At 39.4% G+C, this 23,895-nt stretch overlaps 1 protein-coding gene across 3 annotated transcripts in view; it reads left to right on the forward strand.

The window, feature by feature from the left end:
• Nucleotides 1–23,895, forward strand: part of PLEKHB2 (pleckstrin homology domain containing B2) — a 48,683-nt gene that overhangs the window by 11,826 nt on the left and 12,962 nt on the right. For 2 of the 3 annotated variants that reach the window (XM_079924243.1, XM_079924244.1), the window contains exons 2-7: nt 1,733–1,777; nt 4,829–4,981; nt 6,001–6,103; nt 10,763–10,802; nt 12,084–12,173; nt 22,712–22,820. In XM_079924243.1, coding sequence (XP_079780369.1) covers nt 1,741–1,777; nt 4,829–4,981; nt 6,001–6,103; nt 10,763–10,802; nt 12,084–12,173; nt 22,712–22,820 — 532 coding nt within the window. In that variant the 5' untranslated portion in view covers nt 1,733–1,740. The remainder of the gene's footprint in view (nt 1–1,732; nt 1,778–4,828; nt 4,982–6,000; nt 6,104–10,762; nt 10,803–12,083; nt 12,174–22,711; nt 22,821–23,895) is intronic. The other variant, XM_079924245.1, reaches the window with a different exon arrangement.

A 23,895-nucleotide genomic window follows, 5' to 3' on the forward strand; every position in this document is an offset into this window, starting at 1 on the left:
CTTATGAGTTTTTTGCCCATTCATGTTTCTTTTCCTGTGAACTGCCAAATGATTGTTGTTTCTGTTATAAGTGAGCTTTGTATGTGAAGGAAATTAACTCACTGCTGCCATATATATGGTTGTAAAACGTATTTTTCTTAATCTTTTATTGGTCTTTTTGACTTTATTTTTTGCCACTCAGATTTTTATTTTTATGGAGTTAAATTTATCAACCTTTTTTTTCATGACTTCTGGTGTTCTGCTCTGACCTGGCCACTCCACCTGCTGACACCAGTGCGCACCTTACTGGGCTGTGTGCAGTTGTGTTCTAGGGCTGCTTTATGTCTGTTAGATGTAAGTGGAGTTAGACTTAGTTAGGTGGACAGGGTGCTGAGGCTAAAGCCTAGGGTGCGCGTGGGGGGTTGTATTGGCCATATTAAGGAGGTACTGGGTAAATTCCAGGTGGCCAGTGAGGTAAAATGGCTTTGGTCCTTTCCTCAGCTGACACTGAAAGGCTAAGGATAGAGAGACCAAAGGGCTGTGATTTTGTGATATAATAAGAAACATAAGAACTTCTAAAACTCTTGGAATTTCCTGAGAGATAGAGGTACTAGGGGTGTCTTTTTGTTGTCTTTTTATTCATAATAAACCCCTTTCAGCCATATCTAAGTTTATGTTAATGAGATCATGGGCCCCTAGATAACTTCAGGGTAGGGCTGGTTGCCAGAGGGACCAAGCTTGTGATGAGCAGGTTAGAACTTTCAGCCCCAGGGGCTTCCCTGGTGGTGCAGTGTTAAGAATCCGCCTGCCAGTGCAGGGGACATGGGTTCGAGCCCTGGTCCAGGAAGATCCCACATGCCACGGAGCAGCTAAGCCTGTGCTCCACAACTACTAAGCCTGCGCTCTAGAGGCTGTGAGCCACAGCTACTGAAGCCTGCACACCTAGAGCCCATGCTCTGCAACAAGAGAAGCCACCGCAGTGAGAAGCCTGTGCACCGCAACGAAGAGTAGCCCCCGCTCGCCACAACCAGAGAAAGCCTGCGTGCAGCAACAAAAACCCAACACAGCCAAAAATAAAATAAATAAATGTATAAATAAAAAATAAAAAGAACTTTCAGCCCCATCCCTGGACCTCCAGAGATGGTAGAGAGGCTGGAGATGGAGCTTAAGGACCAGTGTCCAATGATGTAATCAGTCATGGCTACCGAATGGAACCTCCTTAAAAACCCCTAAATGACAGGGTTCCAGTGATCACATGGAGATGCTGGGAGAATGGTGCCTGGAGAGGCATGGAAGCTCTGCGCTCTTCCCCCAATCCTTGTCCTCTGCATCTCTTCCATCTTGCTGTTCCTGAGTTGTATCCTTTTATGATGAATAGGTAATAGTAAGTAAAGTGCCTTCCTGAGTTCTGTGAGCCATACTAGCAAATTATCGAATCTCAGGAGGGGGTTGTGGGCACCCCCAATTTATAGATCAGAAATATGGGTGGCCCAGGACTTGTGTCTAAAGTGGGAGCGCTCTTGTGGAACTGAGCCCTTAAGCTGTGAGGTCTGATGCTAAGTCCAGGTAGTTAGTGTCAGAATCTAATTGAATCAGTAGACATCCAGTTGGTGTCCTGAGAATTGGAAAATTGGTTGTTGGTATGGAAAAACCCCACAATTTGGTGTCAGAAGTGTTGTGAGTAAAAACAGCTCATACGGGTCATTCTCTTTTCTGGGTATAATTTTGAACCTGCCTATTTCTTCTTCTACAGGTGGAAAAATGGCGTTTGTGAAGAGTGGATGGTTGCTGAGACAGAGTAAGTACAGGACGTGAGCCCCTTGGGCTGGGTTTAGTGTTGCCTTAGGGCACATCTTTATTTCTGTGGCTGACACTGCCAGTGTTTACAAACAAATAACAAAGTCTTACTAATGTTGTTGCCCTGGATTTCCTCTTGCAGATTTTTAGAGCTCTATGAACCGTTTTTCTGCACACGTGGAGCTTCTTGGTTGCTACCTTGACAGGAACCAGGGGACAGTAATAGTCCCTGCTGGTTTCTCTTTTCTCACTAGCGTGCTATATTATTATTATTATTATTTGGTTACGCCGTGCGACAAAGTTAGTTCCCCGACCAGGGATGGAACCTGTGCCCCCTGCAATGGAAGCATAGAACCTTAACCACTGGATGGCCAGGGAAGTCCCTAGCATGCTATATTATTGACGGCTGACCTGAGGTTCTTGGATCTACCCAAGCTGAGCTGATATATTACCATGGAGCTGAGCTAATATATTAGCATGGAGGTACTGCTCGCTTTGTGGGAAACACCTGTCTCATCTGGGGATTGAACAGTGACCAGATTCTGAAATACTAGAGTCTTTAATTATAGATTAAGATTTGACCCGAGGGAACAAGTTTATCTAAAACCAAATCTTTTGTGTCTCCAAAAGGACTCTGGAGAAGGGACTCAGTTCTTTTTTTATGGGATTAAGTTCATTTTCTTAGACTCATCTCTATGGGCTTGCATATACTTAACTCTGCTTATCTCTGAGGCTGCCACCTTAAGTAGGATTCATAGTATGTTTTAAAGCAGGAAGAAGCAGCTCTGTTTATTGCAGAAAGAGTAAGCAGATCATTCTGCTGTGTTCTAGAAAGAGCAGCATTAAGGGAAAAGTGACTAGTATATTGTTTATGACTCCAGCAAAAGCTTGAGTGGTGATATATACTGTATTGTTCAGATATGAATTTGTATTTAAGGACTATTTTCAATACTTAGCTAAAATTGAGCCTAGCAAGGAAGAATGGACTTGCATACCTTCGACGGTTTATAAAAACTATTTTTGAAGCTTGTTTGTGTTCCCATTGTACAGATTTTTATATCAATATAATTATCACAACAGCTCTGTGAGGTGGGTGGCATTACCCCAGCTTCCAGCTGAAGAAATAGAGGTTCACTGATAACTGGTCCAGATGTTAACTATGGGTGGCAAATCTACATTCAGACTCAGGGCTGTCTCGTTTCAACATCAACACCCTTTGTACCAGGAGACGAGCTTTCAGACTGTCTGTCCTGTTACTAGTTTTACGTTCTCAGACCTGGAGCTGAACAGGTGTCCTTTCAAGGTCTATGACAGTTCTGTAGTCTAAGAATAGATGCAGCTATTGTATTGTTGGCTTAAAAAAAAAAAAAAAAGTTGTGACATATTGGAATCTAGCCCCAATGTTTGTGTAAGTTTCCTTGTCTTGGGTTTTGAGGATCTTGGGTGATCCTAAAATGGTCAGGGGACATGGAGAGCCTTGCTCAGACCTGGAGGATGAGCCTTCCCTTCCTGCACTCTTTGAGGGCAAGTGTCTTTTCTCCATCATGACTCAATGTAAATGTTCTGTCAACATAAGTGAACGGTGACCCTTTTGACAATTTTGTGCTTCCCATCAGCGCTTAGCGTGATGATGTACACAAAATAGGAGTTCTGTAAATAAGTTGTACAGACTTTTCCACTGTCTTAGTTATGGTTATCTCAAAAGTGTGTATTCGTAAGACTTATTCCATTTCCCAATCTCCTGATGTTGGGTTGATTTTTCCGTCTTTGCTAAAGCAGAAGCATCATTCATAATAAACTAAAATGAGGTGAGTTGTATTATATTCACTGAGTTGCAGAGCAGCAGAGATACACATGTAGTTACACATATGCACCACTGTCTTCAGGTTTCCTTTTCTTGCCGTTGGCAGACTCTTAGGCCTCAGTATCTGGACTCTGGAGGACAGCTTAATTTAGGGTTCTGCAGTCAGGCCTTTGATGGCAGGTGCGATCCTTGGATAGAACTCCCCAACCCGGTGATTACACCTGTCTGTGTTCGGGTGGCTCTCTTTGGTAGTTTCTGCACAGCTCAGGCACTGCCAGTTAAATGGATGCTGGGTGTCACTTATTTATCAGTTTGGGCAAGTGCTGTGGTTGCGTCTCAGCAAGGTGGGTGTTTGATAGTGGTAAAAGGAATTTGGAAGGCTGCTGGGATGAATATTTGGAATTTGTGCACATTGGCCATGAACAGGGTGGGATCTATAGGAACAAAAGATGCAGCCGGTAGCGTATGGATGTGAGAAAGGTGCAGGGGTAACTTTTAGATTTCCCTTTTGGCTGACAAGGAACTTAGAGTTTTATGAAGTTAAATGCCTAGTCCAAGATTACAAATGAATGGATGAATTCTCTCAAACCGATAGAGACGTGTGAGTTAGTAGGATGGATGCGTGCTGGGTAGGAGTCAGGCCCTGGGCCTGGGTCAGTGTCTGGGTGTGGATGTATCCAGTGTCTGAGCCTGCCTCTGCATAGTCTTAGGCAGGGAGACTCCCCACACTGTGGGCTGTAAGGGAAGGTGAGCATTAGAGAAGAGTATATGTGAAGGCCCTTCAAGAAAAAGAGAAGTTTTTCCAGAAGAGGAAAGTATTACTGTTATTTGTGTGTAGAGGCTTTACAGTTCAACGTTTTCTGATCAATCTAGCAGTTAGATACTACTGGGAAGGATTAGATGTACCACATGGAGAGTTAAATGTTAGACATGTTTCATTAGCTCAAAATCAAAGTTTTATTGAACTTTCTTTTTTTTTAAAATATTTTGATACTTTTAAGTTGGCAGCGTTCTCAGTAAGATCGAAGTTCTCATCTTAGAGCATGCTGCGTGCAGCCCTGGTACAGCATGGGTGTTCATGCAGTTCGGGTCTGCTTTCACTTCCATTTTGATGGACTGCTCTGGGAAATTGTATGCAGGTATACTTTTGGGACCAGAGGAAAGTTTCTTTTGTTTCTGTTACAGGTGAATTAAAGGACAAAGTCCTTGCTTTTCCACTCAAAGGCAACATTTCCCACTTTTTTTCAGGTACTATTTTGAAGCGCTGGAAGAAGAATTGGTTTGACCTGTGGTCAGATGGTCACCTGATCTATTATGATGACCAAACTCGGCAGAGTGTGGAGGATAAGGTCCACATGCCCGTGGACTGCATCAACATCCGCACGGGACATGAATGTCGGGGTAAGTGGGTCTGTCTTGTCCAGCTTCTGTCGCCTGCCCTTCTGCTTTCTTGATGGGAGTTGATTCTTCTTCCTTACCCATTCTGCTTTCATTTACAGACCAAAGAAGGGTTTCATCTGGGAAGAGGTAACCAGATGAAACCAGACACTTGGATTATGACCCATGTGGGTTGGCAGATTAATTTTCTCCTCTGAATCAGACCCATCAGTCCACATTTCCGTTCTCTCTCATGGAGAAGGTGGTGGAAGACTAAGGAACCAGAGTGCTGGGAACCCCAAGAAGGATGGAGCTACCCTAGGCAGTATAGATTTTGTGACTCAGAAACTGGCTTATTGATAACAACTCTAGTCAGTTTCTTAAAATCCATGATGTCTTTCAATATAATTATCACAACTATTGAAGGAATAGTTTTTTTTTTTGTTTTAATAAGCATAGACTTTTCTATTTCTAATTAATGGCATATGTAGACTTCCCTGTTTGTTTTATTAGCTCTGTTGCTATTTGGAATAAAGAGGCTGCTGTAGTAACCATTGGTGTAATAATATCCTGCCCCTATAAGTTCTTGAAACACAAGCCTCTATGGACTAGCTATTGAAATCCTTACTTAAACCAGGCTCAGATATCATAGGTCTTACTTCTTGGTACACAGAGATACTTTAAACAACCGATTTTCACTTTTAAAGCAGCGATCTAGTTTGATGCTTTGTGAATAAAAGCAGTAAGTATTCTGTTAACTGATGCTTTGCAACACTTTTCGTTGTGCTTATTCTTCTAATGTCTGGGCTATTTTGTGTATCACCATATGTGGATCATGCTCTGGAAGAGGCTTACATGTTTCTCCAGCAGGAAGTTTAATTAGAATGGAGTAATGATTCATGTGTTTGGTTCTGTACAGCAGAACAAAGATGTTTTATAATTGTAATGTTCTGAGGTTCTGGTCCTTTGCTTATCTGAGCTGTTAAGAAATCCTTAAAAAAAAAACTATGTAAATACTCCTGTATCCTGTATATTTTTCATAGATATTCAGCCTCCAGATGGGAAGCCAAAAGACTGTCTGCTGCAGATTGTTTGCCGAGATGGGAAAACCATCAGTCTTTGTGCAGAAAGCACAGATGATTGTTTGTAAGTTTTTTTCCAGGGTGTTTAATTTTAAAAGTGTTTTCTGTTTTAATTTCCAGTTATGAGGAAGGGAGAAGCACGGGAGTGGCGTGTTCCTGTAGGCAGCAGAATAAGTGACTCAGAGGTTGTGTGAAAGAAATGTTAAGAGTCTCACTCCATGTCTGATAACCCTGATCCTCGTTTCTGCCTCGTTTCTGCTGCCCATGCAGGGTCCCATTGTAGTGAGTATGGCAGAAACTATTAGATACAGTCACTTTGCACTCTCTTTTTTCATTACTAGATGCACATTGGGCAATGGGCAATGGGCATAGTTAAGTGGGTTCTTAAATTTTCTTTTTTTGGCCGTGCCATATGGCTTGTGGGGTATTAGTTCCCTGACCAGGGATTGAACCTGGGCCCTCGGCAGTGAGAGCATGGAGTCCTAACTACTGGACTGCCAGGGAATTCCCCTTAAATCTTGTCCTTTTTATGTAAATGTCTTTTTAAAAAGCACTGACATCTGTATTATATAGCCTTTCTCCTTTTGGTGGTTCTTATTTCCATCTGCCATCGCTGAAGAAGGGGTGTGGAAGCACAAAGAAGGAAAACCCAACTTTATTAATTCTCAGTCTGTTAACATTAGCATTGATGTGGGATCAGAATCTTGAAAACACTGATTTTTTTTTTCCTGTCCACACTGTACCACTAACAAAGGTTAACTCTGGACATTGCAGATCTCTAGGGTTTATTTTAAATCCTAGATGTAGTTTCATTTTTACATTCTTCTCATTTATATTAGTGAATCTTAAATAGCGTTTTCTGGAAAAGATGTACCTTTCCTAAAGACTAATGGAGAAATGAACACAGGTCAAGCCAGTTTGCTACTTTTTTATAAACTGGATCTATATTTTTACTCTTTAATAATTTGAACACTTACTTTGCACTGGGTACTGTGCTAACTGCTTTATGTATGTTGTTTAATCCTCACCATATCTTATAAAGTGGATACTGTTCTGTTGTAAGAAATTGAGGCATAGTGAGGTTAAGTAACTTTCTGTATCAGTTTTTAATGCTCTTGTAATAAATTACCACAAGCTTAGTGGCTTCGAACAGTACACATTTCTGATTACATTTCTGGAGGTCAGAGTTCTACACTAGGTTTCAAAGTGTTGGCAGGGCCATGATCCCTTCTTGAGGCTCTAGCGGGGAGTCCATTTCCTTGCCTTTTCTAGCTTCAAGAGTCCTCCTGCATTCCTTGGCTTCTGGGCTGAGCCCTTCTCCTGCTGTTATCTGTCTGATTCTCTGTAGCTGGGGAAGGTTATATGCTTTTAAGGATTTAAGAATAGTTTGAGCCAGCCTCGATAATCCAGTATAATCTTCTCCATTTCAAGGTCCTTAACCTTAAGTATAGCTGCAGAGTCCATTTGCCTGGTGAGGTAACATTTTTAGAGGTTCTGGGGATTAGGATGTGGATTTCTCTGTAGGGAGGAGGCATCATTCTGCCTGCCATACTTCCCAAGGTTTTAGAGCTTTTAGGCTCGACTCAGAATTTGAATCTTTGTCTTCATAGCCCTTTGTTCTTAACTGCTCTATTCTACTGTTCGCTGAGATGTCACATGTATGGACGGTTCCTTTAAGTACTAGTGGAAAAAGTATCTAGAACTAAAATTTTAGAATATTTTAACAAAACATGGGAGGCTTTTTTGTCATAGAGGAGGGAGAAGGGGTAAAAGTACACTGAAGGACTTGCCTTGTTTGGCATGGAAGGCTGACTTTTTCTTAACTTTATGGGAAAATAGAGGTTTATTTATGTGTCTAATTTTAAGGGTACAATTAGGGACAGAGCAATGGAGGATAATACTAGAATAAAAAAACCCAGCAGGTAAACTTAATAAGGCATGACAGGAGATGAAGTAGCAGTAATTAGACCAATGATATCTGTGAATTCAATAAATGTGAGTTGGTTAAATTCTCCTTAAAAAGGATAAGATCTGAGATTGGGCAGAAAATACAAAGTCCACCTATTTATTCTGTTAACAGGAAACACACTTGAAATAAAATGACACAGCAAGGTAAAAAAGTAAAGAAGAGGAGACTGTTTGTTTCCTGGGGCTGCTGTAACACAGTATCACAAGCTAGGTGCCTTAAAACAACAGGTTTATTCTCTCACAGTTCCAGAAGCTAGAAGTCTGACATTACTGTGTCAGCAGAGCCATGCTTCCTCTAAGACTCTGGATAGAATCGTTCCTGGCCTCTTCCTAGGTTTGGTTGTGGCCGGTTATCCTTGATGTTCTCTGGCTTGCAGCTGCACCACTCCAGTCTCTGCCTCTGTTATAACATGGTATTCTCCCTGTGTGTCTGTGTCCACATTTCCTCTTCTTATAAGGACATCTTCATTCAGTATGACCTCATCTTAATTTGACTCCATCTGCAGAGACCCTATTTCTAAATAATTCACCTGTACTGGGGATTAGGACTTAAGCTTATCTTTCTGCAGGGGATACAATTCAACCCATGACAGAGACCTCTGGGAAAAAAGGGGGAAATGAATCTGTGTCATCTTCCTCAACTACCTAGTGAAATGAAGGGGAAGACATTCAGAAGCGACAGCCAAATAAGTTTAACTTCAAGCACAGAATACAAAGAGCAACAGTCAGAAAAAGAAATAGAAGATTCTGTTGAGATGTATCACAGTTTTTAACCCTACTCCAACTCCCAGAAGCAGTAACAAGATGAGCTAATTAAATCTTAAAAATTTTTGGTAGTACCCTGCGGTCTGTAGAGGTGCTGATACTTCTTGAAAAAGCCAAGGAAAAACCCTTGAGCCTATGATATCCTTGGGACCTTAGCAGAGACTGGAAGGTTCCCCCAGGGCTTGTCATTTCAGAACACTGGAAGGCAGAGAAGGATAAGCGAGCCCCGGCATAAGACATTCAAAGGAATTATGCTTAGAAGAGTGTAGAACCCAGATTTTTCAGAAAGGACTTACTCCCTATCTTGACCAGTCACAAAAATTAACTTGAAATGGATTGAAGACTTAAATGTAAGACCGTAAACTGTAAACCTACTAGAAGGAAACATGGGGAAAAGGTCTTTGATATTGGTCTTGGCAGCGATTTTAGATGTGACACCAAAAATGCAAGCAACACAAGCAGAAGTAAACAAATTGGGACTGCATTAAACTAAAACGCTTCTGCGCAGCAAAAGAAATAATTAGAAAGATAACAAGGCACCCTATGGAATAGGAACAGATATTTGCAAACCATTTATATGATAAGGGTTTAATATCTAAAATATGTAGGGAACTTGTATGACTCCATAGCATAAAAACGAACCAATTAAAAGGTGGGGAAAGGACTTGAAAAAACGTTTTTCCAAAGGTGCTCACCATCACTAATAATCAGGGAAGTGCAAACCAAAACCACAGTGAGGTCACCTCACACCTTAGAATGGCTGTTATCAAAAAGACAAAAGATAAGTATTGGTGAGGGTGTGGAGAAAAGGGAACCCTGTGCACTATTGGTGGGCATGTAACTTTGTGCAGCCACTATGGAAAACAGTATGGAGGTTCCTCAAAAAATTAAAAGTAGAACTACCATATGATTCAGCAATGCCACTTCTGTGTATATATCTGAAGGAAATTAAATCATTGTCTCAAAGAGGTAGCTGTACCCCTGTGTTTCTCGCATTATTCGTAGTAGCCAAGACATGGAAACAACTCAAGTGTCTGATGATGGATGAACTGATAAATAAAATGTGATACACACACACGCACAGACTTGTGCATGCATGGGTAATGGACTGTTAATCAACCATAAAACAGGAAACCCTGCCTTTACAACAACATAAATGGACCTTGAGGGCATTATGCTAAGTGAAGTAAGTCAGACAGAGAAAGAAAAATACTATATGTTCTCACTTATATGTAGAATCTAAAAAAGCCAAAATCATGGAAGTAGAGAGTAGAATGGTGTTTGCCAGGGGTTGAGGGAAATGGGGGAGATATTGGACAAAGAGTACAAGCATCCAGCTGTAAAATGAGTGAGTTCTGGGCATCTATTGTACAGCATAGTGACGATAATTAATCATACTGTCTCATATACTTGAAAGTTAAGAGAGCAGATCTTAGGTGTTATCACCAGAAAAAATAAAAAGGTAATCGTGTGGGGGTCCTGGACGTGTTAGCTTATTGTGGTAATCAATTCATGATATACGTGTCAGGTCATCATGTTGTACACCTTAAACTTACATACGTTATAGGTCAGTTTCTCAAATACCAACATTATTTTTAATAGCAAAATATTGCTGACCATCTAAATCTCATATCATGGAACATTATGTAGCCATTAAAAAAATCAGGTAGATCTGTGTGTATAACATGAAGAGATACTGCTAGTTCTAGTATAATTAAGTATGGTACATTTTACATTTATTTAAAAAGTAAAGGAAAAACTGTAGATTATGCTTTAAATATTACATATGTACTATAGATTTATTTCTTTACATATCATATATTCCTAGTGCACGTCTTAGATAAGTTGATTGAGTACGTCTTGAGGCAAGGGCTTCAGATCTGCTCTTAAAAACAAGCTTTTTCAGAAATTCCGATGCCAATGCAGGTTTGAGAACCGTTGGGATAGATGTTGGATTGCCTGAAATAAAGTACCTCTTTCTTTTCTTCAGGGCCTGGAAATTTACGCTTCAGGATTCCAGGACAAACACAGTAAGTTGCTAATGGCAGTCACTAGTAATGTTTTCACTTAGTCTTGCTGTAACAAACGGGAGAACAGGAGGTTAAGAAGGGAAATGGGGAAGAGGGTTTTTTTGCCATCCGGCCCAGGATGAGCAAGCAGAGATAGGCAGGCTGTGTTTCGCTGACAGTGAGGAAGCTGGATTTTGCCAAAACATTTTGGCAGGAGGAGCCCTCCTAACACAGGCACACTGGTCCCAGTGTTGTTTTCTAGAAATGTTTGTGTCTCACAAAGATTTGCAACACTTTGAATTCTGCTGCCGTTTACAGAGAAGGCACAAAAGGGACCACAGGGTCCTTTTCATGAATAGCATCTCAGCCTGTGAAATAAACATTTTTGGGACTTGTACTTGTCTCTAGTTTCTTCTGACTTTAGGAAGTAACTGAGACAGTAAACCCCATTTGTAGAGGCTAGTGATACCATCTTGGTGTCTGTCAGGGAATCAAAGGCAATTCCCTCTGTGGTCAACATTTTCATTCTTCAGGTAGGGTTTTATTTTTTCATTTATTTCTCTAGGAAGGAAAGAGAAAGGTAGATGGTGCTTTTAAAAGAATTTGTACAGGTGGGAAAAGAAAGTAAAAAGACTTAATATCCAAATGCTGTTTTTTCCTAGTTTTGTTAGCTCAGGACTGTTCTTCCTCCTAAGATTACAGGTCCAGTTACCTTTTCTTCGATGAAAATCCTTTACTTGAATGAAGTTAGTATTGATGATTCATATAGTTAGGGGCAAGAGCTAAGGTGATTCTTCACGTGGATATTTTTAAAAAGAGCACACATATTTTTGTTTTCCACCGGGGGGTAATTTACTGAAAGATTTTTAAATTTTTTAATGGAAAAACCAGATTGTGAGTGTAGAACATATCCCTGACTGCTACGTTTTAGATTGTAGGATTTTTATTTGTGAACAGAAGGGATGTTGAGAGTGGTGTAACATCTTTTAAAAGGGCTGGGTAACAGTGGAGGCCCTGTGGCCTTCTTGGGCAGTGAGAACTCTACTTCTGCCCCCTGCTGGTGGCTGAGGAGGGCCACATCCTCCTGAATTCAAAGGACACTGGAGTGCTGGGTGGTGGGCAAGGGGAGGGTGGTCCTGCTAGTCATTGCTTCTCAGAGAGCTGTTATATTTCCTCTTCAAAGATTAAACTTTTCGGCTTTTATTAATTTTTTTATTTACTAAATAAAAGGGTATAGTATCATAAGAGCCTTTAGTTGCTTTGTGGCAACTCACTTGTTTTCATACTTTCTCTCCTCTCAAGGCTTATGTTGGCTCAGAAATCGTGTATGACGAGACTGCCGTGGTTTCCTCCCCACCTCCTTACACAGCCTATGCTGCACCAACCCCTGAGGTAGGGAGCAAATCTTTGCCTTATAGAATCCAAGTGAGGGAAACTTGACGTCTCTGTGCTACTGTGCTTTTAAAACAAAAGAAAACTTTGAGCCAGACAGTATCAGAGAAATTAGAAATGTACTGTAAACCCTTTCGTCTTTAAACTTTTCTTTTTTAAATAGATTGTTACCATCTTTTGCTTTCCTAAAATAAAGCAACTGCTTTATAATCTTCCTGTTCACATTTTCTTTTTAAGATAGACCTAAAAATGAATCATGGTAATATGATTTTGATGATTCAAGTTTATACTTAATTATTTACTTGAATACTCTCTATCATCAGAAAAAATGCTTTTTTTATTTTGAAAAAACAAAAACAAAACCTTAAAAACAAAAATCACATGCCCAATACCTTGTGGTGTCCCCTAGTTAGAGGTGCCAGGCATTCAGTGCTACATATAGAAGTCTCCTGTGGAGGCACTTTGATTTTTTTTTTTTTTTTTTTTACTTTTAATTTTGAAATAATTATAGATTCACAAGAAGTTGCAAAGGTAATATGGAGAAATCTCATGTCTCATGTACTCTTCACCCATTTCCCCAGCTGTTACATGGTAGATAAAATCAAAACCAGGAATTTGAAATTGGTACAATGTTTATGTCTGGTTCCATGTCATTTTATCATATGTGTAAATTGTATAACCGCCACCTCAATCAAGATATAAAACTGTTCATAATATCTTCTTCCTGCTACACCCTCTTATAGTCACACCCTTCTTCCCCTTCCCTAACTCCTGTCAACCACTGATTTGTTTGCCATCTGTATAACTTTGTCATTTCCACAGTGTTATATACATGGAATCATATAACACGTGATCTTTTGAAATCTTTTGATGTTTTCACTAAGCACAACGCCCTTGAGAGTCATCCAAATTGTTGCATGTGTCAATAGTCTGTTCCTTTTTATTGCTGAGTAGTATGCCATGGTATGGACGTATCACATTATGTATTGAACGTTTAACTATTGGGAGACATTTTGGTTGTTTCTAGATTTTGGCTGTTACCAATAAACCTTATGTGAACACTCATGTACAGGTTGTTATGCAGACATAAAGTTTTATTTCCCTGGGATAAGTGCCCCAAAATGTAATTGCTGAGTTGAATGTATGGTAAGTATATGATTAGTTTTTTAAAAAGCTGACAAACTGCTTTCCAGAGTTTCTCTACTATTTCTCTTTCCCATCAGTAGTGTATGTGTGGTTTACTTTCTCTGTATCCTCACCAGCATTTGCTGTTGTCGCTGTTTTTTATTTTAACTATTCCGATAGGTGTGTAGTGATATTTCACTGTGATCCTAATTGGCATTTCCTATAGCTTGTGATGTTGAACATCTTTTTATGTGCTTACTTGCCATCCATATATCCTGTTCAGTGAGATATGTCTTCATGTCATTTGCTCATTTTCTACTTGTTTTATTATTTTTTTATTGTTGAGTTTTGAGAGTTCTTATATATATGTTTGAGATAGGAATCCTTTGTCAGATATGTGATCAGTAGCATATCTTTTTATTCTCTTGACAGTGCCTTTCACAGAGTTTTTAATTTTGATGCAGTCCAATTTATCAGTTTTTCCTTTTATGGACTGTGTTTTGTTGTCATGTTTAACACTTCACCTAGACCAAGTTTCCCAAGATTTTCTCCTATGTTATCTTCTGAAAGTTTCATAGTCCTAGGATTTATACACGAGTCTTTTCTGTTGTCAGTTAATTTTGAATAAGGTGAGAGGGTTATGTTGAGGTTCTTTTTTTTTTTTTTGCATATGGATGTTCAATTGTCCCATCACTATTTGTTGAAAAGACTGTTAATCCTTTCTGGAATTGGTTTTGCATCTCTGTAAAAAATCAGTTGGCTGTATTTATGTGTGTCTGTTTCTGGGTTCTCTGTCTGTTCCATCCTCTGATACCACACAGACTTGACTACTGTAGCTATATATCAATAATAAGTCTTGAGATTGGGTAGGCTGATTCCCCCCACTTCATTCTTCCTTTTCAGAATTCTTTTAGCTATTCTGATTCCACTTACTTTCCATGTAGATTTGTCTAAATGTACAACAAAATCTTTCTGGGATTTTGATAGAAATTAGGTTTTTTGGGGAAGCATTGACATCTTTATTATGTTGAGCTTCCAATCCATGAAAATGGACTGTCTATTTAGATCCTGTTTGATTTTTTTCCACTAGCATTTTGTAGCTTTCAATATATAAATCCTGTATGTTTTTTGTTAGATTTATACTTAAATATTTCTCTTTTTTTTGAATTTTTGTATATGGTATTTCAAATTTCATTTTCTCCATGTTTATTGCTAGTATATAGAAACACAGTTGATTTTTATATGTTGATCTTGTAGCCTGTGAGCTTATTACTAAACTCACTTATTGGTTCTATAAGTATTTTATTTTATAAATTTATTTATTTATTGGCTGTTTTGGGTCTTCGTTGCTGTGCACGGGCTTTCTCTAGTTGCAGCGAGCGGGGGCTACTCTTCGTTTGCGGTGCGCGGGCTTCTCATTGTGGTGGCTTCTCTTTCTTGCCAAGCATGGGCTCTAAGTGCGCGGGCTTCAGTAGCCGTGGCTCGTGGGCTCTAGAGCGCAGGCTCATTAGTTGTGGCGCATGGGCTTAGTTGCTCCACGGCATGTGGGATCTTCCTGGACCAGGGCCCGAACCCATGTCCCCTGCATTGGCGGGCGGATTCTTAATAACTGTGCCACCAGGGAAGTCCAAGTATTTTATTTTAGATTCTTTGGAATATACTACATAGACAGTCATGTCATCTACAAATAGAGTTATTTCTTCCTTTGTAGTCTGTGTACCTTCTATTTCCTTGCCTTGCCTTGCCTTATTGCCCTGGTTAGAACTTCCAATATTATATTGAAGAGCAGTGGTGAGAGCAGGCATTCTTGCCTTGTTCCTGATTTTACGGGGAATGCGTTCAGTTTTTCCACACTAAGTGTGATGTCTTTTGTAGATGTTGTTTGTCAAGTTGAAGAAAGTCCTTCTTTTTTTTAGTTTTCTGAGTGTTTACCATGAATGGGTGTTGGATTTTGTCAAATACCTTTTCTGCATCAATTGATTTGGTCATGTGATTTTTTTTTAAACCTTTTTTTGAAAAACTTAAATATGGTGGGTTACATTGATTTTTGAATACTGAACCAGCTTTGCATCCCTGGAATAAATCTCACTAGGTTGTGGTGTATAATTCTTTTTATTTATTGCTGAATTCTATGTTTGCTAATATTTATTAGGAGTTTTTGCAACTGTATTCATGAGGGATATTGGTCTGTAGTTTTCTTTTTTTGTACTCTGTTTTATTTTGTTATCAGGTGGTACTGACTTTATAGAAGTTAAGGAACTGTTCCATGCTCTTGTATTTTCTAGAAGATATTGTGTAGAAGTGATGTTAATTCTTCTTTAATCATTTGGTAGACATTTCCAGTGAAACTGTCTGGGCCTGCCTGGAGATTTCTTTTGGGGGATATTTTAAATTACAAATTCTGTTTTCTTAATAGTTACAGGACTATTCATTCTCTATTTCATATTGAATGGGTTGTGGTATTTTATACTTTTTGAGGAATTGGTCCTTTTCATTTATATAAGTTGTCTAATTTATGTGTGCAGCTCTGTCATTTGGTCCATACACACTTATATTTTCTTGCTGGATTAACCCTATTATCATTATGTTATGTTCTTCTCTGTTTCTGATAATTTTCTTTAGTCTCATGTCTACTCTATCTGATATTAATGTAGCCACTTCTGCTTCCTTTTTATTAATGTTTGCATGATATCTCTTTTCCCATCTTTTTTCTTTCAACATACATATTACATTTGAAGTTTCTTATAGACAGCATATAGTTGGGTCATCCCCTCATCCCCCCATCTGACAAATCTCTATCTTGTAACTGGTATATTTAGGCCATTTACATTTTTTTATTGTGTAAGTTTAAGGTGTACTACCTGTTATTTTGATACCTTTATATATTGTAAATGATTGCAAATGTAGCAATATTTATTACACTACATAATTAAAGCATGATATTATTGTCTATATTCATTATATGATGGATTAGATCTCAAGGCTTATTTAATACTTGTTACAAGTTTGTACCCTTAAACACCATCACTCTTAACCTTCCCCACAGACCATTTGCATATGATGTAATTTTGATACGTTAAGTATGCCATTTTATTTTTTGTTTTCCTTTGGTTCTGTTTTTCATTTCTGTATGTTCTTTTACTTAAGCTTTTTGTGAGTTACTAGAACATGTTTTATTTTATCTTATTATTTATTTATTTTTACTTTTATTTATTTTTTGGCTGCACTGCGCGGCTTGTGGGACCTTAGTTCCCCGACCAGGGAGCTAACCCAGGCCCTTGGTGGTGAGAGCGCAGAGTCCTAACCACTGGACTGCCAGGGAATTCCCATAGAACATGTTTTAGAATTACATTTTGATGTATCTGTAATGTTTTGAGTATCTCTTTGTATTGCTATTTTAATGGTTGCTCTAGTTGTTACATTATACATGTACACATATTTTTCAAAGTCCGGTGTTCACATTTTACCAGTCCAGTGAAGTATCAAACCATTACCTCTAAATTCCTTTTTTCTCTCTCATTTTATGGTATAATTGTTTTAAGTATTTCTTTTACATGTATTGAGAACCATATTAGATGGTGTTATAGATTTTGCTACAGCTGTCAAACTTATTAGAAAAATCAAGATGTGATTTTTATTATGTTTACATGTATTCTGCTTTGACCATATTTTTTTACCTCCTGATGTTTCAAGATTTCGTTTATTATTTACTGTTTAGTGAACTTCCTTTTGTCATTCTCTTAGGATAGATCTGCTGGCAACAGATCCTCAGTTTTCCTTCATCTGAGAATGTCTCAATTTCATCTTTGTTCTGAAGAATATTTTCAGTAGTATAGAATTCTGAGTTGACATTTCTTTCAGCACTTGATAAATGTGTGCTATTTCCTCTGGCTCTCCTGATTTCTGATTAGAAATCTGCTATCATTTGAATTTTTTTCCCCCGTGTACGTAGTGCATTGTTTCTGGCTACTTTCCTTGTCTTTAGTTTTCAGAAGTTTGACTCTGATGTGTGTATTTGGGGATTTATCTTATTTGGTGTTCATTCAGTTTTTAATACGTAGGTTTATGTTTCTTGCTAAATTTGGGAAATTTTAACCTATTATTTCTGGAATGTTGTTTTAGACCCACCCTCTTTCTCTAATGAAACTGATGACGCAGATGTTAGATGTCCCACATGTCTCAGAGTTTTTGTTCATTTTTTTCTTCAATCTGCTTTTTCTCTGTTCTAATTAGGTAATTTCTACTCTTTATATTCATGTTCATTGATTATTTGTCATCTCTATTTGTTGTTGAGTCCATTCATTGAATAATTTATTAGTTATTTTTATATTTCTAAAATTTTCATTGGTTATTCTTGATATATATCTTTATATAGTTTTTCCTGATATTTTTCTGGTTTTGTGGAGACTTCCTGTTTCTTTTATGAATTTCAAACATGTTCTTAATTACTTATTGAAATATTTTAATGATAGCTGCTTTAAAATCCTTCCCAGGTAATTCCAACATCTTTGTCATCTTGGTGTTGGTCTCTTTTGTTGTCTTTTGTCATCCAGTTTGAGATCTTCCTGGTTCTTGGTATGACTAATTATTCTTTATCAAAACCTGGACATTTTAAATATTATAAGACTGAATCTACTTAAGTCTTGCATTTTAGCAGACTTCCTCCTAATGCTCCTCTGCTGGGTGAAGAGGGGGTCTGCTTTGTTCCTTCATGTAACGGTGGAAGTCCAGGTTGTCCCCTGGGTCCCATTTGACACTGGCTCATTGTCACTGCTAAGAGGGCTGGGAATTCAGGCCCTTCTCTAGGTCTCTGTGACACCAGCCTGCCTGGGAGTTGGAGGGACTTTCCCTGCTGCTCCCCACTAGCCTTCACTGATACTATGGTTACTGATAAGAGGTTGTGGAAGTACTTGCTCTCCACTGGGTCTCTGTTGATCCTACTTCAGCAGGACAGGAAGGGGCACCTTGTTTCTGCTGGGCAGAGATGGGAGTTCTGGCTCCTTGCATGGTCTCCACTGACACTGTGGTATGGGACTGGAGGTAGCCTGTTTCCATCTGGTAGCAATGAAATTCCCAGCTTCCCACTTGGCCTTCTCTGACACTGTTTGAGATGGGGGTGGGAGAGCGTCTTTCTCCATACTGGACTTTGCTGGTGGGAGTAATAGCCACAGCTATTTTTGTGTTGTTTGGCTGGAGTGAAAATGGTCTCTCTTGCCAGATTGGCCTTTTCCTTCTTAGGCTCTTTGGGTAGAGACAGCAGGCTTTCCTTGAGGCAGACCAAGAAAGGTTGGCATTTCTTGGTTGCCGCTTCTACATTATCCAGTCGGATGTAGGAGGCAAAAAGAAAACCTAGGGAACTCACTGTGTGTCCTTCTTAGGGTCATGAAGTCCCAAGACAGTCACCTGCTTTCTCTCTACCTTTCAGAGTCTCCTTGTGTTTGTTGTATGTATCGTGTCCAGGGTTTTCAGTTGTACTTAGAAGGAAGAATAGGGAAAACAACGTCTGCGTCTATTCTGTCTTACAGAAGCATACATTCTGTCTCCTGCTTTTGTAAGATAACAGGTTTAGATCTACATACGTATTTGCCAGGCCATAGCTCCCTGTTCTCCCCTGTGTATAGCCTTTGTCACATAATGACAATAATTGTAATTGTCTGTAAACATGTCTGCCCTGTCACCACCTGTGAGCTCATAAAGAAGGTCAGGCCTTTCATCTCCGTATTTCCCAGTATACGGTAGTCCTTTACTTGGTCAGTGGAGGCAGTCCACTGCCCATTTCTGGCAATGCCCTTTCATAGGCATGTCCTTGTGGAAAACTGCCAGTCACCTGCCCAGGCCTCAGACCTCAGACCCCCCAGTATCAGTCTTTTATATTCTCCTGCCAGGAACTGCTGGTAATTGGGCTGGGGAGGGTTTTGCTGCTAGGCTGGCTTCACCAAGAGAAAACTGGCTTTGGATGAATCTCGTTTATCACCTGGTCCAAACTGATCATTTTAGAGATGAACAAAACAAGGCCTACAGTAGTTAGATGACTTACTGAAGGTCAAGTTAGTGGTACAGCTGAAATGAAATCGGAATCTCTGGCAAGTCCAGTTCTCTTTTTTGTTGTGTTTTCCACCTACTTTATTTTACAGCCTGAAAGTAGATTCCAGTTGTGGGTTTGTTTTTTTAGGATCTTAAAACAAAGGGCATAAGCACACTGTCTCATGTTCTTTATTTATTGTTATTATTTTTAAAATATTTATTTATTTATTGGGCAGCACCAGGTCTTAGTTGCGGTGTGCGGGATCTTTAGTTGCGACATGGGAATGATCTTTTAGTAGTGGCATGTGTGCGGGATCTAGTTCCCTGACCAGGGATTGAACCTGGGCCCCCTTCATTGGGAGCGTGGAGTCTGAGCCACTGGACCACCAGGGAAGTCCCGTCATGTTCTTTATTTTTTTAATAGAGTGTCAAACTTTATTGACTGCAACTTGGAGAACCAATTTTAATATATTCCCGGTGGTTTCCAAATCGTATTTTTCAAAATTGAGGTATAATTGACATGCAACATTTTATTAGTTTCAGGTATGCAACATAATGATCTGTATTTGTATATATTGCAAAATAATCACTGCACTAGGTCTAGTTAAAATCTGTCACCATAAAGAACTCTTTTTCTTGTGTTGAAAATTTTTAATACATACCCTCTTCGCAACTTTCAAATATGCAGTATAGTATTATTAACTATAGTCACCATGCTGTATATTATATCCCCATGATTTATTTATTTATTTATTTAATTTATTTAATTTTTGGCTGCATTGGGTCTTCGTTGCTGCACGTGGGCTTTCTCTAGTTGTGGTGAGCGGGGGCTACTCTTTGTTGCCTTGTGGGGGCTTCTCTTTGCGGTGGCTTCTCTTGTGGAGCATGGGCTCTGGGTGCATGGGCTTCAGTAGTTGTGGCTCACGGGCTCTAGAGCGCAGGCTCAGTAGTTGTGGTGCACGGGCTTAGTTGCTCTGTGGCATGTAGGATCTTCCCAGACCAGGGCTTGAGCCCGTGTCCCCTGCATTGGCAGGCGGACTCTCAACCACTGTGCCACCAGGGAAGCCCCCAAGATGTCCTTGTTTAATGGCAGAATAATATTCCATTGTATATTTGGACCACATCTTCTTTATCCATTTGCTGATGGACACTTAGGTTGTTTCCATATCTTAGCTATTGTAAATAATGATGCAGTGAACATGGGGATACAGATCTTTTTGAGTTAATGTTTTTGTTTCCTTTGGATGAATACCCAGAAGTGGAATTGCTGGATCAACTGTTAGTTCTATGTTTAATTTTTTCAGGAACTTCCTTCCATTACTGTTTTCCTTTTTGGAGGCACCAATTTATATTCCTGTCAGCTGTGTATGAGGGTTCCCTTTTCTCCACATCCATGCCAACACTTGTTATTTCTTGTCTTTTTTTTTTGTGGTACGCAGGCCTCTCACTGTTGTGGCCTCTCCTGTTGTGGAGCACAGGCTCCGGACGTGCAGGCTCAGTGGCCATGGCTCACGGGCCCAGCCCCTCCGTGGCATGTGGGATCTTCCTGGACCGGGGCACGAACCCGTGTCCCCTGCATCGGCAGGCGGACTCTCAACCACTGTGCCACCAGGGAAGCCCTCTTGTCTTTTTAATAATAGTCATTCTAACAGGTGTGAGGCGATACCTCATTGTGGTTTTGATTTGCATTTCCCTGATGATCAGTAATGTTGAGTATCTTTTCATGTGCCTGTTGGCCATCTGTATTTCTTCTTTGGGAAGTTGTCTATTCAGTTCTTCGGCCCATTTTTTAATCAGGTTATTTTTTTGCTGTTGAGTTGTATGAGTTCCCTATATGTGATTTGCAAATATTTTCTCCCATTCAGTAGGTTGCCTTCTCATTTTGTTGGTGGTTTCCTTTGCTGTACAGAAGCTTTTTAGTTGATGTAGTCCCACATTTATTTTTGCTTTTATTGCCTTTGCCTTTGGAGTCAGATCCAAAAAATCATCACCATGACCAATGTCAAGGAGCTTATCACCTTTGTTTTTTTCTAGGAGTTTTATGGTTTCAGGTCTTACATGTTTAATCCATTTTGAGTTAATTTTTGTGTATGGTATAAGATAGTAGTCTAGTTTCATTCTTTTGCATGTGGCTGTCTACTTTTCCCAGCACCATTTATTGAAGAGACTGTCCTTTCCCCATTGTATTCTCTTGGCTCCTGTGTTGTAAGTTAATTGACCATATACACTTGGGTTTATTTCTGGGCACTCTCTTCTGTTCCATTGATCTGTGTGTCTGTTTTTATGCCAATACCATACTGTTGTGATTACTTTGTAGTATAGTTTGAAATCTGGGAGCATGATGCCTCCAGCTTTATTCTTCTTTCTTTGGCTATTTTGGGTCTTTTGTAGTTTCATACAAATTTTAAGATTGTTCTGTTTTTGCAAAAAATGCCATTGGAAGTTTGTTAAGGATTGCATTGAATCTGTAGATTACTTTGGATAGTATGGACATTTTAACTATTCTTCCAATCCATAGCTTGGAATATCTTTCCAGTTATTTGTATTTTCAGTTTCTTTCATCAGTGCCTTATAGTTTTCAGTGTACAGGCGTTTCACCTCCTTGGTTAAATTTATTCCTAGGTATTTTATTGTTTTTTTGTTTGTTTTTGTTTTGCTTTTTAATTTTTATTTTATATTAGGGTATAGTTGATTTACAATGTTGTGTTAGTTTCGGGTGTACAGCAAAGTGATTCAGTTATACATACACATATATCTATTCGTTTTCAGTTTCTTTTCCCATATAGGTTATCACAGAGTATTGAGTAGAGTTCCCTGTGCTATACAGTAGGTCCTTGTTGATTATCTGTTTTATATATAGTAGTGTGTATATGTTAATAATTTATTGTTTTTGATGCAATTGTAAATGGGATCGTTTTCTTAATTTCCCTTTCTGAACGTTTGTTATTAATGTATAGAAACGCAACAGGTTTCTGTATGTTGATTTCGTATCCTGCAACTTTACTGAATTCATTTATTCTTACAGTTTTTTTGTGGAGCCTTTAGGGTTTTCTATATATAATATTCTGTCATCTGCAAGTAGTGACAGTTTTACTTTTTCCTTTCCAGTTTGGATGCCTTTTATTTCCTTGTCTAATTGCTCTGGCTAAGCCTTCCAATAGTATGTTGAATAAAAGTGATGAGAGTGGACATCCTTGTCTTGTTCCTGATCTTAGAGGAAATGCTTTCAGTTTTTCACCATTGAGTATGATGCTAGCTATGGGCTTGTCATATATAGCTTTTATTATATTGAGGAATGTTCTCTTTATACCCACTTTGTTGAGAGTTTTTATTATAAATGGATGTTGAAATTTCAAAATTGTATTTCTAATGGGCCTATATCTTTTCAGCAGGCATACGGCTATGGTCCATACAGTGGTGCATACCCGCCAGGAACTCAAGTTTTCTATGCTGCAAATGGGCAGGCTTACGCTGTACCCTACCAGTACCCATATGCAGGTAACTTATGCCAGCCTTTCATTCCTTGTTTCTCTTCATTTAGTGAGTAGATCAATAAAGCCTGAAGAATTTTTATTTCTCAATTTAAGGTGAGCTATGTTTCTTCTGGTTAGACTAGAAATCACTCCACTACTTAAAAAAAAAAAAATCATTATATATCTTTACACTGCTTCACAAAAGTTAGAGTGGGCTTGATTTTTAAAACTTCACTATTGTATCCAGATTCATCCCCAAGAAGAGAATTTGTACTTACTGAAATTCATTTACATTAAGAAGCAACCAAACTAAGAGACCCATTTTAAGGGATAAAAGGTAATCTTTCTCTTTTTTTTCCTTCTGGTAATATCCTTCAAAAATTATCACTACTTAGGTGTGATGTTCCATTTTGCAGGTGAAGTAGAGGCCTGGGAGGGCTTATGTTTATTCTGGGCTTTTAATGGGTTCGTTTCATCTTCCACCTCACCCGAAATAAGTTGTTAGGTATGAATGACCGGCCTGTGTAGGAGGCATCAAGTCCTAGGTGCAACATGGTCAGGGGAAGTCTACAGGGTGGAGGTGCAGGAATATGCTGGCACCTACAACCAGGGCAAGAGGGACCAGAGCTACGTGCCTGATGGCCTGAAGAGTGAGGCCACACCCAGACCCCAATGAGCAGGTGAAGTCAGGCAGGGGCAGGTCACAGTGGATATTGCCTGTCAGAGCGACACACAGGAGAGTGAGTTGGTGAATAGACTGGAATGGGAGCCCAGAGCTTTCCAAGAGATTAGAACTCTAGGTGGCTGTGAGCAAACCTAGCACAGTGCCTTAACGCAGAAGCAGTAGAAGGAGAGTGTGTTACCAGAAGGGTGTGTGGTCACTGATATTAATGCCGCAGAGAAGCCAAGGGGGCTGCCACGGGGTCTCTGGATTTGGCCGGCCCCAGACTCAAAGTGTCCTTTTGGTTAGTGGTGGTTACTTTGGTTTCTCATGCATTAGCACCTAATACAAGAGAGTTTCTCCTGTTTTCTGTGTCTGGAATCTGATGCAGTGCACTCATCTAGCATAGACTGAAGGATTCTGCCTTGCTTGATTTTTT

This window comes from Stenella coeruleoalba (genome assembly GCF_951394435.1).
Source record: "Stenella coeruleoalba genome assembly, chromosome: 6".
In the NCBI taxonomy this organism is placed as follows: domain Eukaryota; kingdom Metazoa; phylum Chordata; class Mammalia; order Artiodactyla; family Delphinidae; genus Stenella; species Stenella coeruleoalba.